The 18,734-nt window shown below is 30.5% G+C and overlaps 1 protein-coding gene across 1 annotated transcript in view; it reads right to left on the bottom strand.

Moving 5' to 3' along the window:
* LOC134711995 (neurofascin-like) overlaps window positions 1-18,734 on the bottom strand; it is a 95,989-nt gene that overhangs the window by 7,279 nt on the left and 69,976 nt on the right. Inside the window, exons 20-28 of the mRNA XM_063573113.1 lie at window positions 17,953-18,083; window positions 16,759-16,990; window positions 15,585-15,707; window positions 14,493-14,516; window positions 9,872-10,066; window positions 9,315-9,434; window positions 8,461-8,622; window positions 7,422-7,544; window positions 6,177-6,252 (exon numbers count right to left, since the gene is read on the bottom strand). Coding sequence (XP_063429183.1) covers window positions 6,177-6,252; window positions 7,422-7,544; window positions 8,461-8,622; window positions 9,315-9,434; window positions 9,872-10,066; window positions 14,493-14,516; window positions 15,585-15,707; window positions 16,759-16,990; window positions 17,953-18,083 — 1,186 coding nt within the window. The remainder of the gene's footprint in view (window positions 1-6,176; window positions 6,253-7,421; window positions 7,545-8,460; window positions 8,623-9,314; window positions 9,435-9,871; window positions 10,067-14,492; window positions 14,517-15,584; window positions 15,708-16,758; window positions 16,991-17,952; window positions 18,084-18,734) is intronic.

The following is an 18,734-nucleotide window of genomic DNA, read 5'->3' as shown; positions in this document are numbered from 1 at the left end:
CATTATGCTTTTTTGATGCTGGTAGTCTTTTGAAAACACACCATTTTCCTACTATTTTCTGAAGATTTGAACATAGAGAAAGTACACATGTTTTTTTCAATTATTTCCTCCTTCACATTTGAAACTCTTGAATATAAATTTAACTATGTGATGATAAGATTAACAACTTTAATAAAGAATTCTAGTTTAAAGTAGCTTAACCCTCTGAAATGAATCAAAATATTACAAATACAAAAAAATAAATAAAAATTTATGAATGTGTATCAATGAGACAACAGACCAATAAACCAACAAACATGATCTAGAGATTTATGCAAAGGAGTAGGTCCCGTAAGAGCCAATTTTAGTCTCAAATTTCAGGTTCATCTAACGAAAGTGTTTGTGCTATTTGGCCTGTTTCTCTGATGGTTAACTTTGTTTAGGGTATGGAATGATTGTAAGGTGTACATGTATGCATTTTGGTCAATCGAATTGAATTGATTCGATTAGTTTCTGTGAAAGATTTTTACGGATTAAGTCATTAAAAACGCTCTGATTCAAGCTTTTTTTTTGGTCAATTTTTCGTCGGTTTCCGTCTAAAATGAAAGTGGCCGCATTCTTGTTCATTCAAAATATTGAAATGTAAGTTGTATTTGATGATAATACAAAACATATATAAAGGTTGAGGATGAACATGGATGCGGACACATTCATTTTTGACAAAAACCATTTGAAAAGTGACGTTTTTTGGCATATTTGATAGATTTTTCATATTTAAGCTTGAATCAGAGCGTTTTTAATGACTTAATCTGTAAAAATCTTTCACAGAAACTAATCGAATCAATTCAATTCGATTGACCAAAATGCTAAAATTTTAAAGATTTCAGTAATTTAGCATGACTTAATGGTGCTAGAACTCGATATTTGTGCATTGTATCGTCAAAAACCGCTCATATCTTTGTAGCAGAAGCATTTTATTTTCCAAAATATAGCTTTAAGATTACATTTTCACAATTTTCTAAAACTGCTCTATTTTGGGGCCAAAAAGGGGTCTTAGTGAACTTACTCCTTTAGAAAAGTATGTGCCTACAGTCAGTACAGTTTAAATTTAAAATTGCTACAAATTTTTGAAGGAATTTAAGAGAGGGATTCAAATGTCTGACTTTAAAGCATGTTGTTTTGCAAAATAGCAAAGCAAAACTATATCATTTGTTTTTGTTAAAAGAACATTCACAAGCAAAATATTGTATCAACTGTCACAAGTGAGTTAATACAAATTAGTATGAAAAGAATGCACACACTGAAATGTCCCTCCTGCTTTACTGATCCAGATTGAATTTGTGTTGAAAGCAGTTTAAGACAACTACCAGATACACTTAATATTATCAAGATATATGATAATGAGGTCAAAGTCAGATTAACCCTGCAAGACAGACATACATGTACACCTTACAATCATTCCATACCCTAAACAAAGTTAACCATCAGAGAAACAGGCCAAATAGCACAGACACTTAACACAGACCAATGAACCAAGAAAATGAGGTCTTCTTTAAATGAAGCTTTCCAGAAGGACCTGTACATTAATCATTACAGATGGAATTTACATACAAGGTTTGAAGCATATGGATATTGCAGCTTCTTCAATATGAAGCTCAATACGAGTTTACTTCTTCAGATTTCTTCAAATGTTTAAGCATTCTAAGATGAAGACTTAGTGCAGGAAAGACAAATATAAGGTTGTCAATGCGACAACTCTCCACCAGAGACTAATTGATTTGGATAATTTTATATCACTTTTTGTACTGTTTAAGAGTTTTACTGGTACATGTACTTTCATCAGAAATGATAGTAATTAATAATTTACTCGACTAGTAATGTATACCAATGTTAGTTAAGGGCTATTCAAGTGATAGATATTTAGGGATAGTTGGGATGGTAGTTGCTATATTTTGATTAATTCTCAAGAGCGGTCACTGTTATTTCAAATAACTGACCAACATCATTCTGACATCTTCAATAACTAATTTTGTATTTTTCAATGATAAGTTGTATTTTTTGAAATAAATGCTTTCTTATAAAAGTAATAAATGGACAGTTTTATGGTCAATAATTACTTTTGAAGACGAAACATTGTGGACAAATAGATGGATAGCTTATCTGAGTTTCAATGCTTTCTTTCCACCAATAGAAAAATCACAAGCTATTGCACATGTCTGTCTCATTGCTGTCAAGGTTTATAAGTTATATTCAACAGAAAGTCACTTTAACGTTATTCTCGATAAATTTCTCTATGTTTCAATTGCAAATATTCCTTCTGGTCCAGTTGAAAGGTGAAGCGAAAATCTTTGTTTAAAGCAATGTAGTGTTGAATAAAAATCGCACACTAACTTTCCTTAAACTCTCATAACTTTGTCATTTATTTATCTTTCTTCACAGTAGACAGACGATTAATTTTGAAATTGCAGGTCAAATCTGTTTCCATATCAATCCAGTCATTTTATTACACTCACTTCAATCCTTACATTACCTTTTGAGGACAATGACTGCTAGGGAATGCTGTAACTATTCTAGTTAAATGCTCCCATTCTAACTATAATAGCTATCCTTTTTATTTAAAATCTCTATAGAAATCTTAAGACCCCTTGTGATTATTTACCAAGCTGTTAAGGGCAAATTCTATATTGAAAAATTAATACACAGAATACATCAATTTCTTTTAGTTCCTTGTGATTTATGCATGAATATTCTTTTAAGCAAATATTTCATCAGCTAGATTTAATCATAACTATTAATAAAAGCATGTATTTTTTAAAACAATGCCAGTTAACCTATGAAAAGAGATGTTCAAATCAAACTTTATGACAGCCAAGTTGACAGAATGCACACATGTTATGATAATAAGCTATTTATGATGATCACAACATCAAAATAAAATTGAACTTAAAAAAGAGATAAACCAAATAGAAGAAGCCACTACAATTATACAAACATGCATAAATTTTGAAAGTGAAACTGAAAGTAGAGCTGGGGAAGTTAAAAATAACAAAAATAACACCTGCATTTTGTCAGGACTCACAGCTCATCAAAATCCCAGGTGGCAATCCTTTAAGGAATAGGGAAAACAAAAATATAAATAATATTAAGTAATAACATAATTTCTACTGACAATATATATCCTTATTTCATGATTAAGTCCCAAATAGTTGAGCTTAATTCATGGAATTTTAGGAAATTGTGTTAGAGTTATTTTCTTATTAAAAAATTTCAAAAAGACAATAACTGATGATTCTTTATTATTTGTGGGATACCAATTTTCATGAATTTGATGGGTAAAAGTACACCTTGAATTTAATTGTTTACCAACATATATACATTTTCTATAGGCTGGTTTGCAGACTTGAGCATAACCATCAAAATCCTATACCAACAAAAGTTTGCCTCAATCCATGAAAATTGGTATCTACAAAAATGAACAAATCTGCAGTTACAAAAACTATGAATCATTCAATTCGTTTTAGTCTTCAGATAATTATGATAAAAAAAATCTTTTTTTTAAAAAGATATAAAAAAAAAGATATGCCCTTTCCATGTTTTGCAAGAGGTTGTTATATCATTTTGCCTGGTGCTCTCAAAATTAAAAATAACTAATCATTCTCATCCTGAATACATCGAGATACTGGCTGATGTACCAACTATCAATGCATGTCATTTTACTAAATTACACTGATATATAAATACATATATGATTTAAATGCAATGACAACACAACTTACACAAGACAAGATTTACATGTATGGGGATATGGCAAAATTACGTAATGGAATAATGAGTCCTTCCATTTCATGCAAAACATACTGTTTCTAAACATTTTTTTTTTAAATTGAAATATATCATAGTCTTGAATGTAATGCATTTAAGGAAAATATAAATTTAACTTTAGAGGCTCTTAAGAACATGTGTTGCTCATCTTCAACAATAGCCATTTATAGTAAAAAATCATAATTAAAGGGAATACCTCTATTTCAAAAGTTTTTTTTTAACTAATACAATTTCAGTCATGTTGTAGCTGTTATACTTTTGGTAGTTTTTCTTTTAAAAAGTTTTTATTCATCTTATATAAGTTTCAAAACAAAAGACAGAAACGCAATACCTGGTAATAGTTATAATTAAAGGTCAATAACTCCAATAACCAGCTGACTGAAGATTTAGGCCATATGGCTTATTATTCAGTTTTTTTAAGTTTATATTAATCTACTGCAGTTTTCAAAGTTAAAGGCATACCAGTAAATAAAAAATAGGGAAGATTGTAACTAAAGGGCTATAACTTCAATAAGGAGTCAGACAACAACTTAATCTACTAACTTAGATCTTGTCTTGCAGATCAATTTTGTGATTTGAATTTGTATCCCTCTTTTATAATTTTAAAGATAATACGCAAAAAAACACAAAAAAAATCGTCAAAATCTTCATTGAAAGGCAATAATTTAATAAGTTGCTGACTGACAATTTTTATACAATTGGACTTTTTTGTTAATCTTTTATGCTGATCATTTTTGCTTTTTAATGTTTCTGTATATCTATTATAACTTTTTGAGATAATGGGCAAAACTGAAAAATTGGTTAAAGGACAATTACTTCTTCAGGAAGTTTCATGGTAATAGACATAAGGTAGATATCATCATTCTGAACAATTTTACTTGAGATATTTTCTCAATTTATAGCAGTTTTTAAGATATGGTTCTTGCATTTTACACGTTCTATTTTTTTGCAAAATTGGTTGTAAGACATTTAAAAAAATAGATTTGTAAATGATGTTTGTGGCTAAATTTGATACAATTGGCACAGTCCTTTTAAAGGAGAAGATTTTTGTAAAAGTTAAAGGATAACCAGAAAATGCAGACGACAAGGGAAACCAAGTGGTGGGGAAAGCTCAGATTGGCCATTACAGCCAGTTAAGGCCATGGAAAATAATTGATGGTTTCCCCTAACCCGACCGGGTAATTTTTTAACTGCCTGGTCATTAAATTTTTCTGTAAAAATTTTTTTTTTTGCAGAAACAACTTAAAGTGTTGAAAATATGCAAGATTATAGTTCCATTATGGAAACAAAACATAGATATAACCAACAATTAATTTTCCATGGCCTAAGCTAACAATTGTATAATTTTTTTTTTTCTATTTATAATTCATCAACTACCCTACACCATATTATCATGTTACAATTAAAGAGAAATCAAATTAATGAATCTAAAGAGTCTCAAAACATTAAAATCAGGTAGGAGTATTTGTTTCCCAAGTAAAAATGCTAGGACAGAAAAAGTTTGAAGCTGCCATTAAAATAAACAATAGGAAAGTAGGAAATAAAATTGATAAATAATAATATAACTAATACAAAGAGGAAATAAAGACAGGAGACAACACAACAGTAAGAAAGCCAAAACAATGTGAAGGATGATTAAATGATGAGAATGATTGATGCTTGTAAAATTCTAAATCCTGTTCTTTTTTAGCAATATCATGGTCAATAATAGATACCTTGAGATGTCAAGACTTCAAGAGTTTGGTTTCAGCAATAATCTTTTTTCAAATAATCAATATTGTTTTAATTTCATAATGTGTGGCAAAAGGAGACAGTTTTTAAATATGACAGACTGATTCTCTACCAATGCAATTCTTAAGTGAAGAACATATTATGATGTATGCAAGCTGTATTTAATTTGAATTAGATCAAAATTTATCACAAAAAATCTTTGGATCAATATTAATTAATTCGAAATGTTACGTTGAGTTTCCTTGTCTTAGTTAAAATAAATCTTAACTCAAATGAAGGCATTGATATGATATATGTCAGCATGACCAGTGTAGGTTAGAATAACCAGTTTGTATATAGTTTGACCAATATAAAAAAAGAAGATGTGGTATGATTGCCAATGAGACAACTATCCACAAAAGACCAAAATGTAGATTAGTTTGACCAATGTAGGTTAGTTTTACAAATGTAGGTTAGTTTGACCAATGTAGGTTAGGTTAGTTTGACCAATGAACATTAATTAGTATGACTACCTCTGTCCATCTATTTAAACAAGATATAATACATGTAAAGTGGAAGCTTTTAACATGATGAATATGGCTTAGTAAGTTCCTATTAAATGATGTATGAATGTTGATTGTTTGTGTGGTCTATAAATAGCTTACTTGTCATTAAATCCATTATATTGAGCTGTCTTCTTCTCATCATTCTCCAATCCTCTTAATTTCTCTTTTTCTTGTACTAAAAATAAATCAAGTAATGTTTTTAAGACAAATCAACATATAAAGTCAGGGTTTTTGTAGAGCTTCGACTTTGGATGAACAAGAATGTGTCCCTAGTACTCATATGCCCCACTCGCACTATCATTTTCTATGTTCAGTGGACCGTGACATTGAGGAGGAAACTCTTATTTGGCATTAAAATTAGAAAGATCATATCATAGGGAACATGTGTACTAAGTTTGAAGAATTTGGCATTAAAAATAGAATAATCATATCATAGGGAACATGTGTACTAAGTTTGAAGTTGATTGGACTTCAACTTCATCAAAAACTACCATGACCAAAAACTTTAACCTGAAGCGGGACAGACAGACGAACGAACAGATGAACGAACCCACAGACCAGAAAACATAATGCCCCTCTACTATTGTAGCTGGGGCATAAAAAGCAAGACATTGCGAGACATCTGAGTTGTTGGCAGTGTCCACAAATATTCACTGTGGTTAAAGTTTTTCAATTTAAATAACTTTCTTAAACTGTCCTGGCTTTATACCAAACTTGGACAGAAGCTTGTTTATGGTTAATAGCTAGTATCAAGAAGGATATTTTGTAAACATATATTTCCTGTTTTTCCTTATATTAAAAGTCAGGGTTTTTGTAGAGCCTTGGACTTAGGTTGAAAAAGCGAGACATTGCGAGACAAAATCAACATTAAAAGTCAGGGTTTTCGTAGAGCCTTTGACTTTGGTTGAAAAAGCGAGACATAGCGAGACAAAATCAACATTAAAAGTCAGGGTTTTTGTAGAGCCTTTGACTTTAGTTGAAAAAGCGAGACATACTGGAAGCAAGACATCTGAGTTGTTTGCAGTGTCCACAAATATTCACTGTGGTTAAAGTTTTTCAATTTTAATAACTTTCTTAAACTGTCCTAGCTTTATACCAAACTTGGACAGAAGCTTGTTTATGGTCAATAGCTAGTATCAAGAATGAAATTTTGTTAAAATATATTTTCTGATTTTCCTTATATTACTTTTATTTATGGAATGACTGTAATATTTTTTCTGTCTATGAAGAAATAACCATCTTTTACAGTGGGGGCTAAAAAACTAAGACTTATAAAAAAGAAGATGTGGTATGATTGCCAATGAGACAACTATCCACAAAAAAACAAAATGACACAAGACTTACCATGGTATTTATCTCCTCTGCTGCGTTTTACAAGGCACACTATAAATAATATAAGAATAAGTAAAGCTAAGACCACCATCATGATGATGAACCATTCTGCATTATACACAGCAGATGCTACCTCTGAAAAAAAGAATAGAAATTAACATAAAGCAGAGCATCAATAGCCATGTATTTTTAATTTTTATCAAAGATAATTCATTCACCCCATGTTTTTGGTGGGGTGCGTGTCGCTAAGTCTATAGTTTTCTATGTTGTGTTTTCTGTAATATTATTTGTCTGTCTGTCTGTTTGTTTTTTTTTTCTTTTTTAGCCATGGCATTGTCAGTTTATTTTGATCTATAAGTTTGACTGTCCCTCTGGTATCTTTTGCCCTTCTTTCAGATTTAGTTTCCAACACCAAATCTACTTGTAAGGTTTCATTTTCATGCTTTTCTTTTCCCTGATTCTGATCTAGCTATATGATCAAATTTATGACAGGAAATATTTTTACAATATTATCTTAATATGATCAAATTTATGACAGGAAATATTTTTACAATATTATCTTAATATGATCAAATTTATGACAGGAAATATTTTTACAATATTATCTTAATATGATCAAATTTATGACAGGAAATATTTTTACAATATCATTTAAATCTAAAAAGTAGCAAAAGTAATTCTCTCAAGAAAATCTACAAATCTATTCAATAAGGAAAACAACAGGGGCCTCGCCTTGGTGGCCGATTGGTCCAAGTAGTAACTACTGTAATCACTAGCCAGTCAACACTGAGGTTGTGAGTTCAAACCCTGCTCAAAGGGGTGCACTTGACTACAATCTTAATTGACTAGGATCGTCAGTTTTCTTATCGAATGTCTGTGGTTTTTGCTGGGCACTTCAGCTTCTTTTTCTAATAAAAACTGGACACCACGAAATAGCCTAAATGCGGTGCTTAAAAGTGGGGTTAAAACACAAAAAAAATAAAGTAAATAAAAAATGAAAACAAAAGAGAAACAGCATTCATCCTATGATGATAGAGAGATTATTATTTACCATCAGTCTTTGCTGTCGTTACAAGTCTAATTTCACTACGAGCTTTAAATTTTCCACTTTCAGCAACCACTTTAACTTCATAAGAACTACCAGACGTCAAATTATTTATGACAGACCAAGTATTTCTCTTTTCAGGTGGCCCTGATTTAAATTTGTGTTCTCCTGAAAAATAAAACAAAACATATTATTGGCTACCTTCAATATAATATAAAATGTTCGTACATAAATCAGAAAGCTTTTTTACCTGCACGTGTGAAAAACACTTCCTTCTAACTGATTAACTATTTCAGATGTGTCATTTCACATATCAATTGCTTTCAAGCATGATAAAAACATTAATTCCCATTGACTTTTCATTACTGTCATGCCATGGCCTAGTCTGATTTGAGTGATGCCTTCCATATATCACTAAAATTCAAATCAAAATTCACTTTACAATTCATCACTTTAAAGCTTTTGTAAAATATAAAGTCATCCTGGTTTACCAAGTAGTAGTACACATGTACCAGAGAAAAAATGTGACAGAAATATTTGTTGGAATAACAAACTTAATGGAAAAAGATGAATTCAGTACATGTTTAACCTTTACTCCTAAAATGGGGGTATAAAGAGAATAGTTGCTGTCCTTTCTCTCTATATCACATTGTTGTGAATTTCATAATTTATACATTATATTAGACACTGATCTTTTTTTGAAATTTTGAAAGTATGAGATAACCATAACAAAAAAATGAAAATTCCTTAATCACATACGTCCTGAACAATTCTTCAATTAAGACCAGGATAAGAAAAAAGAAACTATCACATGCAAAGTTAGACTTAAAAGAAGGACTCAACAGTAAGATTATATTTACCATATTTTCTGTATTCCACAAAGTAATGGTACCCTGCTACATCTCCTTTGTTAATCTGCCAGGTAACATTTATAGATGTTTTATCTGGGAGAGCATACAGAATCTCAGGGACAGTAGGCACTGAAATAATAATAAACACAAGTGTTTAGTATACAACAGAATGTACAAATGATCACATCTTCAATGTAAGGGAAAAGTTCCCAGCTTTTCCCCACCATTTAAAAAAAATCCTTTTCAACTTTCAAGTACATTCCTAAAACCACTTAATACATTATATGAAGCCGTTTGAAAAGTAACGTTTTCCTAGGTTTCTTCTTTATTTTTCTCAGGTTAACATATGAGACCATAATTTACAGACAAGTTCTCAACTTGATGTGTTTAATGTAATGTTATTAGCTGCCTGTTTCAGTTAATCATGGTAAATGTACTGATATCTGATAGAATAACTTGTTTTTCAAAGTTCAGAATGAAGTGGTATTGCAGGTTTTTTTTTGTTTTTTTTAAAATTCATATTGAAGTTGATCTTTTTATTCCTATTTTTCTATATAAATACTAACTATTTTCAGCAGCAGTTTTGACATCTACAAATTCAATGTCACCTCTTCCTGTTTTAGTTTTAGCCCAAACTTTTATTCTGTAATTAGTATTAAGCTCAAGTCCAGGTACGCCAAATTCATACTGTTTTCTTTCTTCTACCCATTCAGGTTCTGACTGAACAGGTATAGATTCTTTGTCCACACCAAGTCCTATAACTGAAAAATTCAATTTCACATTATAAATTTGTTTCATTTTGATAATTCATTACTATTTGATGGGTACTAATTCTCATGGTTTCCAGGGGTAAAGTATAGCATTAATTAAACTGTTTTAACAAAGATTTCATCCATGTGAGATATGCCTTTATATATATATGCATGTAGCACATTACTTTTGTTTCTTTATCTGAAAATTAGAAGTTTAAGCATATAACATATGTTTTTAAAGGTGGTTTTCCTGCTAACTATTTCACTATGTAGAGAAACATCCTTTTAAAATGAATATTCTGTATGCTTGTGAAAACACTGAAATGCAAACTGTTTTAAGTTTAATCTTCTTTTTTTTTTATCAATTTTTTTTTTTTTTTTTTTTTTTTTAAATTTGTCAGAATACCACAGACTGAAGAGCAATAGTAAAAACAAACATAATTTTGGTATTACATGTACCACCAAGATGCCATTAAATATTAATTCATATCCTGCATTTATCAAGTGTTTTCAATAAGATTTGAAAAATATGAACACACAAAAATTGACCTCAGTCAGAAGATAGTAGTTATTAGTAAATCATGTTAATGTTTTGTTGATTAATCTAAATTGAATAATTTAAACAAAGAAAATCAAGTCATATTTATCTAAATAATAATCTGAGCATAAGAAATTTTAAAATTTAGACGCCTCAATGTAACAAAAGGACCAAAACTACCTAAATACATGTGAAGATATTATTATACCTTTGCTTTGCAAAACTGGGATGCATAGTTATTGTGACAACTGTAAATCAAGATATTTTACCATGTAATCATGTGAAAAATGGGTAGTAAAATTAATAACCAGCAAGTTTTGACAGCATTATTAACATGTATGGATTGTCCACCAATCACAGTAAAGAATACATTCTATAGTTTCTGAATTTCTGAATTCTGAACTCCAGTTCATTTCTGAAGTCCAAGAAGTTATTTTTTGAACAGATGCAAGCTTCATATTATGTATTAAGGGCATATCCAACAGTTTATTTCTGACGGTGAGAATTTTTTCCCTTTAAGATATTTTATTCTTCAATTCACAGAGAATCAAATTTTGCCAAAATAAATATATATTGTCGATTTCGTTTTTGCAAAAAATGCTGCTGAAAATTGAACATTTTTGCAATTTTGGAGTAAAAAACGTTTTTTATTTAAGAAAAATAATTATGATTTTTTAATCAACATAAACTTATATAATTGGGCTCAAATTGAAGCTAAATAATTTAAGATGGTAAGAAAAATCTAATTTTACCATTTAAAGCATTAATTCTTACTCAAATAGAGCCAAAAATGTCATGGTGAACCCAAACACCGGCAAGAAATGGACATTTGAAAAGCACATATTTGATTTTTTAAAATATTTCTAACGGTGTCGATTAGGCCAAAGTAAGATATGTTATTCTTTGAAAAAAATGGACCGTCATAACGTTTTGAAAAATATTGGTCACCGTACTCGTTTTTGAGGAAAATTGAGAAATATAATATTTTTACTCAATCCCTCCCGTTAGCTTCACAAATTGCGCCAAAAATTAAGATGTTTTCCGAAAATAACGTTATATTTCCCTGCTAATTTTTCAAAGGCAGTGCGACGGTGTGGCAGACAAATATATTTACACTTTGACTTTGTTGGGTAGTTGTCTCGATAGCACTCATATCGCATCTTCTTATTTATAAAGAACCGGTATCTGGACGAGATAACAATTCAGTTAGTTTTACTATTGTGTTCGTCAAAATTGTGAAACCAAGGTGTGAAACATACAAACCGTGGAATTACAGACTATTCAAATAGTCCTTCGGGTATCTTTCATTCCTCTTTTAAAAACAAAAGTATTACACATTAGAAATCCGTTTCTGTGTCTTGGTCTATAGTACTAAAGCAGGGTTAATTTTCATATTGTATTTCCATTTGATATTTTGTTCTGAATATTCATTTAGTATACCACTTGACGTCCGTCATCCATAATCATTATTTATTTTACCATTACTTTACAATGAAGCGTTTTGCTTATATCGAAATAAACAAAGAGCACATGAAATTTTGCAACCATACACTTGTCTAAAAACTAAATGACGCCATATTATTTATTCATTTTGCAGTTTCGGGCATTTTATTCTTTATAAGCTTCCAGCTAAAACAAAAATCTGTATGTTGACTCTTAATGTTTTGAATTATATGGGTCGTTGGGTTGCTGTCGTATTAATGCATACCTTTAAATCTTTTTCAAAACAAAAGGATTGATTTGGGTATGGAAATATTCACATCTCTGGACTTCTCCCGTCCGACAGTATATCTTTGCTAAAATTGGGTGCAGCCGTTTAGCTGCTCGGATGTATAAATTTGCAGCCTCGTTTATTCGAAATAAAAATGTCGTATATCTGAAAAGCGAGCATGACTGTCGTTGTTTTACGCTTTAATATATGAGTTATGGCATATACACAATGGAGATTGTTTTCTGTTCTACTGCCCTCCACCTAGTTTGGCTGCATACAATGTAACTACTGATTTTGACTTCTATTTTATTATTGATTATTCAAACAAATGAATTGAAAGAAAAAAATGCGGATAGAAAGTCTAAAACATTCGTTAAAAAATAAAATATAATAAAAACAAAATACCAAAATTGAAAAACTGTTTGAGACAATTATCAGTTGAAAACTAATGATTATGCAACACTATATGAAACTGATAAATTGATTGCTCCCGTGCTCCAGTGGCAATTATATCAGGCATTTTACAACGAGGCGAAAGTGGATCTGAAGTAAATCATTAATACATTATTATGATAAAGAGTTTGCTAGCGGTAAAACGTATGCTGTACTAAAATAAAGGTAAATAAGATAAAAAAAATCTTGAGTTAAGCTATTACAAATTTTTCTTTTCGCTTTTTGGTGACAAGTCTAAATATTTTTTTCTTTCAATTTCAGCATTACATATAGTGGCAGCTGAGGGTGAAACAAACAATTTTTTTTTATCTCAGGGTCAAAAACTGGAACCCGAAAAATCAAATGGTTGCTGCCTAAAACCGAACTTTGAGTTTTCTATTCTGAATGACAAAATCTCGGAAAAGTTTGGTAAAGAATTAATTAACATTTGCATTCAAATGCAATAATAAATCATTGCGCATTTGTTCTCGTTGTTCCTTACTGCATGTATTGACGATAATTTTAATAAAACGGAAACTTAAGTGAGTATGGTCTATAATGATTAAGATAATTGCATTTCTTTTATGATAGACCAAGAGGACAAAAATATCTTCAAAGATTTGAGTTCTAATTTCTGTTTATATTCTGTATGAGTTTTCTGCCAATTCCCGCCGTGCTCTTTCCTTTGATGAAAGTACCCTCCCTTTCCAGACGGCCATAGCAATTCCAATGGTGATTTCGTTATGACGTCGTTGAAACAACGTTAAATTACGGGAAACAATAGACGACGTTTACGTTTGTTATTACCTCCCCTGAAACTGTTGGATATGCCCTTAAGTTTAATTCTAGAGACATATATATATATATAGGTCTTGTTAAACAAGTGGTTAGTTATCTGTAAATAAATGTGCAGCAATGATTGTGGTTTGAGGCAAGATAGAGTATAAACAGATGAATACATAATGTTATTAGTAAAGAAACTACTGTTGTTCCAAACTTCCTTAACCACTGATTTCTATAGTGAAACTTCAGTAACTTAAAAAGTCTCATAATTGTATTATGTTAACTAGTTATTCCACTAGAATGAATGTGAAAAAGTTGGAAGGGACATCCAAAATCCTGCCACAACCAAGATACTTTTACCTGTAAGTAATTTTGCACACATAAAATGAACAAACGATCAGAAAAAAATTCTATGTCCAATTTTGTTTATTATCAATAATAATGTCCTAAACCAACTCACATTCATTTCATAGAGAAAAAAAAAAAAAAAAAAAAAAAAAAGATATAGTATACCCATTTTATTTGTATATTTTATAATTTCAAAATAGTAACACCACATGCACTTCTGATTTTGGCAGTAGTGATATTTATATTAAATTTCAGAATTAAACTGAACAATACAGTCTTTGAAACTTTTGTTAAGTCAAATTCTATCCATGCTTGAAAAATTAAATGAAAAGTCAACAGTAATATTCAAATCAATTAACATGGATAAAGTACATGCAGAGAAACTCTACATTATAATCTTTAATCTATAAATTGTATCAATTGCTACTGAAGTTTCACTGAAGAGTTATCTTAAAGTTCTAAAATGGACAGATTTAGAAATTATTTTCTTTGCAGAGAATCTAATTTTTCAAGATAAGGCAAACTATTATTGACCAGAATAAACAACTTAATAGTATAATTATTATTAAGGAATTTCTAAATCTGTCCATTTTTTAACAAGCAAATAAAATAAAATGTTTTACCACTAGATGCAAATAATCCTGTTACTGAAATAAGTTATATTTTTTTCTTATAACAATTATACAATAATATTCTATGTAGGCAAAATAAAATAAATAAAGGGCCAAAATCCTGTATCTTATACTTTGCTACAAAATTCTTTTTTGAGACACTCTAAAATCAAAGAGCATTTTCCACTGATTCAAATATTCAAAGCATTCTTAATTTAATTTTTTGGAAAGGTGGACAGATGTACAGAAGGACAACAGTATAGATATAAAAAAATACATTTTAGTGGAATAATTGTCCACAAGAGTTTAAAAGACAAAATGGTTAATGTCTATAGTGCATCATATGACCTTCAACAATGATAAAAACCAATATCATATTGAAAACCTTAAAAGGTGCAGGAAGAACAAAATATTAAACTCTATCTCCCTTCAAATTCTTATATTTTCAAAGCCATATTCTAAATTTTATCATTAAAAACCATCATAAAATGTTTGAAAATTCTAGCTGTTGTACAAAGCAGCAATATACAAACAATATCATGCAGTAGGCAACTATAATGAATTGTGCAATAAATAAAAAAATGGGCTTATAATGTTTAGCACTAAAAAAACAGATACTAACAATTAATTAATAAATCAACAATTGAATCACTTTCATTAAAACAGTTTGTTTCAGATATTGGGTTAAATAATTCATTCAAAATAAATCCTTTTGAATAACTCCCTTTCACAAATGAAAAAAACTAAATACTTGATAAAGATTTTATTCAAATTTATAAAAAAAAATAAAGCGGGACAGACGGACGAATGAACCGATGGACAAATGAACGGACCCACAGACCAGAAAACATAATGCCCCTCTACAATCATAGGTGGGCAAAGAGGGGCATAAAAATATATTTTAGTAGAAAATTATTTCAGTGAATAAGAAAGTTACTTGTAAAAAAAAACCAATGTAATAAAAACTGGAGAGACCCATAGCTAACCGTTACAAATCTTGCCATATATCACTAGCCATCCTAAATATTGGAAAATTATGTTTAATTTTAAGCTATATACATGTGCAGATACAATAAAAAGATCCTGCTGATGTTCAAAACTTACTTTCTTCATATTCTATATCATATCCAACTATTTCTCCATTTTCTTCTTTTGGTTTCTCCCATTTAATTTTGACAAAATGACCACTTCTGTACATAGATTCTAAACTTTGAACAGGCCCAGGTACTGCAATAACAAATACAAATTATTATTGGATATTAATTGAATGCTTGGGCGATATCTTTTTGTGCCAAAAAATTAACTCATTTGCGAAACAACTTATTTGCATCAATACTACTTCTGCGCCACTTCAATTTACAAACTATAGGTATTATTTGCGCCAACTAAAAAATCATCTAATAGCGCCAATTTTATCAACTTTTTTAGATTTACTTCTATATATCAACTAAATGTTGGACTGCCCTCCTCCAGGTTTGAGTCCGGCAGTTTACAGACTACTACAATATACTATATTAAAATGCTCACTCACACACACATATACATATACAGTAAAAACTATAAAATGTCACTATTCAACATTACACCAAAAACTTAAACTTAAAATAGAAATACATTTTTTTGTCATCACTTATCATCTCACTGTTTTTCTCAAGATTTTTATCAGATTTCTCTGGGTTTTTTTAACAAAATGCCGGACAGAATTTCTGATCTTCTGTAACCATGAGAAACTTCATTTTCTTAAACCATATTCATATTCAGACATCTTTCCATGTAAAAAACTATTCTTTTACTGAACAATTTAATATGTATTAGAGAGATTTGTTAATTTTGATGAGTTCAGTTTACTATCTAAAGTGGATAGGTTAATGGTTATATGTATGATAAAGGTAAAAAGTATACAGGTCAATGTGGCACAATTTGGTTCTATTTATTTGCGAAATTAATATCATCAGAAAAATAGAGAGTGGTGCAATTGAAACCTTTTCAAAACTGCAATTGGAGCAAATTGATTCTGCCCTAATGCTTGCACTGGCGACTGGGTTTTTATTTTATTCTTTAATGATAAATTAAATCATACTTTAAAACAAAATTATCACCATGAAAGGCTTTTAAAAAAATAATGTCAATAGAATTTTTATAACAAAAAAACAGTATTAATTGTAGCTCTATGCTGTATTATGGACTTTTGTAGAATTTCCTAAATTCTCTCTCTTTACTGCTGTTCAGGGAGACAACTCTAGTTATCTTTCTGATATCATAAAACCATTCTACCTACCTCCCTCTGGAGTCGTTATATTAATCTTATTACTCCCATTAGAATCAAGGTATGTATTTCTAGCAACAACATCTAACTGTAAATCAGCATTAGGTGGAAGACGAACTGTTCTCCTAATTTTACTTTCTGCTGTAGCTTGCCTCCTCTTTCTTCTCCCCTTTTTATTAGTACCAGGAACCTCTACCTGAATCTCTTTAACCTTATCAGGTTTGTCCATATGCCAGTATCGTATCTGAAAAATATTTAAAGACTACAATGAGAAGTAAACAGAGATAATGAGGGACATTTTTAAATAAAATTGAGAATGGGAATGGGAAATAAGTCCAAGAGACAACAACCCAACCATAGAAAAAAACAACAGCAGAAGGTCACCAACAGATTTTTAATGTAGCGAGAAATTCCTGCAACCGAGGCGTTCTTCAGCTGGCCTCTAAACAAATATATATTAGTTCATTTATAATGAATGCCATACTAAAATCCAAATTGTACACAAGAAACTAAAATTAAAATAATACAAGACTAACAAAGGCCAGAGGCTCCTGACTTGGGACAGGCGCAAAAATGCGGCGGAATTAAACATGTTTGTGAGATCTCAACCCTCCCCCTATACCTCTAACCAATGTAGAAAAGTAAACGCATAACAATACGTATATGCTGTCAAAACCTGTAATCCCCTTATTCAACAAAGTTTTATAGGAGATTTTTACTTCACTGAATGTTCAATAAATTTTTTTAGTTCTATCAGTGTTGTCTGTCTTGATTTTGACACATGAAATAGGATATAACTGTATAGTATTTCAAGCTGTGGAGGTATCAATTGGTGATATGAAGGATGCAAATCAAGTTTACTGGTGATGCATTAGTGGAGCCAGTCAACTGGTATTCGAGAAAGACCAGTTCAGAAACTCTGGAATTTCATCATTAGAAGTTGTCAAGAAGGATGCAGATATTTCATAGCATGGATCACCAGCAAAAACATGATTAGATATGTAAAAATACTTTCACTAGTATAAATTATTACAATGATATGTTGAAACTTGATCTTCCAAAAATGAAGTATATTATATATAAATTTCATTCCTCATTTAAAAACATAATGAAATTTTAAGTATTGTAAAATGAAAAAAACAAAACTACCATTCATTACCACTTTGTTATGAATATTTGAATGTCATAATTCTTTTCAAATCATACCTTGTATCCATCAAAATTTCCTTGCATTGTTTCCTCAGACATGTCGACTGCGTCCCATCTGAGACCTATTGTTTCATGTGTATATGGTGCATCAGGATCAACTTCAAAGTTTCCTGGTACTACTGTAGGTACTGCAATGGTCAAAAACAGAAAGCAATCAGATCCAATTTGATTAATGATACAATGCATAATAAAACAATTTGTAAAAAAATAAATTGAAGTTTTACCCACATGACTAAGGTATAACTATTTAGGAGATAACTGTATTGTATTTTAAGCACCGACGGCATCAATTGGGGATTTGATGGTCGCAAATTAAGTTTACTGGCGATGCGTTAGCGGAGACAGTAAACGGGTATTTGTGACCATCAAATCCCCAATTGATGCTGTCGGAGCTTAAAATACAATATTGTTATCTCCATTCTAATGAAACTGTCAGGAAACAACGTTAAAACATATATTTAAAATCTATTATATGCCGTCTGCCCTTGTGCGTTAGTCCCATAGCATCAATTGTCAATTGATGCCATGTAAATAAGTGACGTTATCCAATCAAAATGAGCGTTACAAACGTGGTTACATTAGAATTCTTATTCATATTTCGCCTTCGGTCTCAAGTAATGAATTAGCTTAACTTCTCTTTGAGGGGTGAAGCTTACATATAATATCTCTGTTTAAAGAAACAAACTATACCTGGCCAGTGACCTTGACCCTAGTATATAAGCACCTGTTCCATAATAACTTGTCATTATTTTTCTTGAGGGTGAAGTGAACACTTCACG

Source organism: Mytilus trossulus, chromosome 1 (genome assembly GCF_036588685.1).
Source record: "Mytilus trossulus isolate FHL-02 chromosome 1, PNRI_Mtr1.1.1.hap1, whole genome shotgun sequence".
Taxonomy (NCBI): domain Eukaryota; kingdom Metazoa; phylum Mollusca; class Bivalvia; order Mytilida; family Mytilidae; genus Mytilus; species Mytilus trossulus.
The sequence above is the reverse complement of the archived record's forward strand: the minus strand, read 5'-3'. Positions and strand labels throughout refer to the sequence as shown.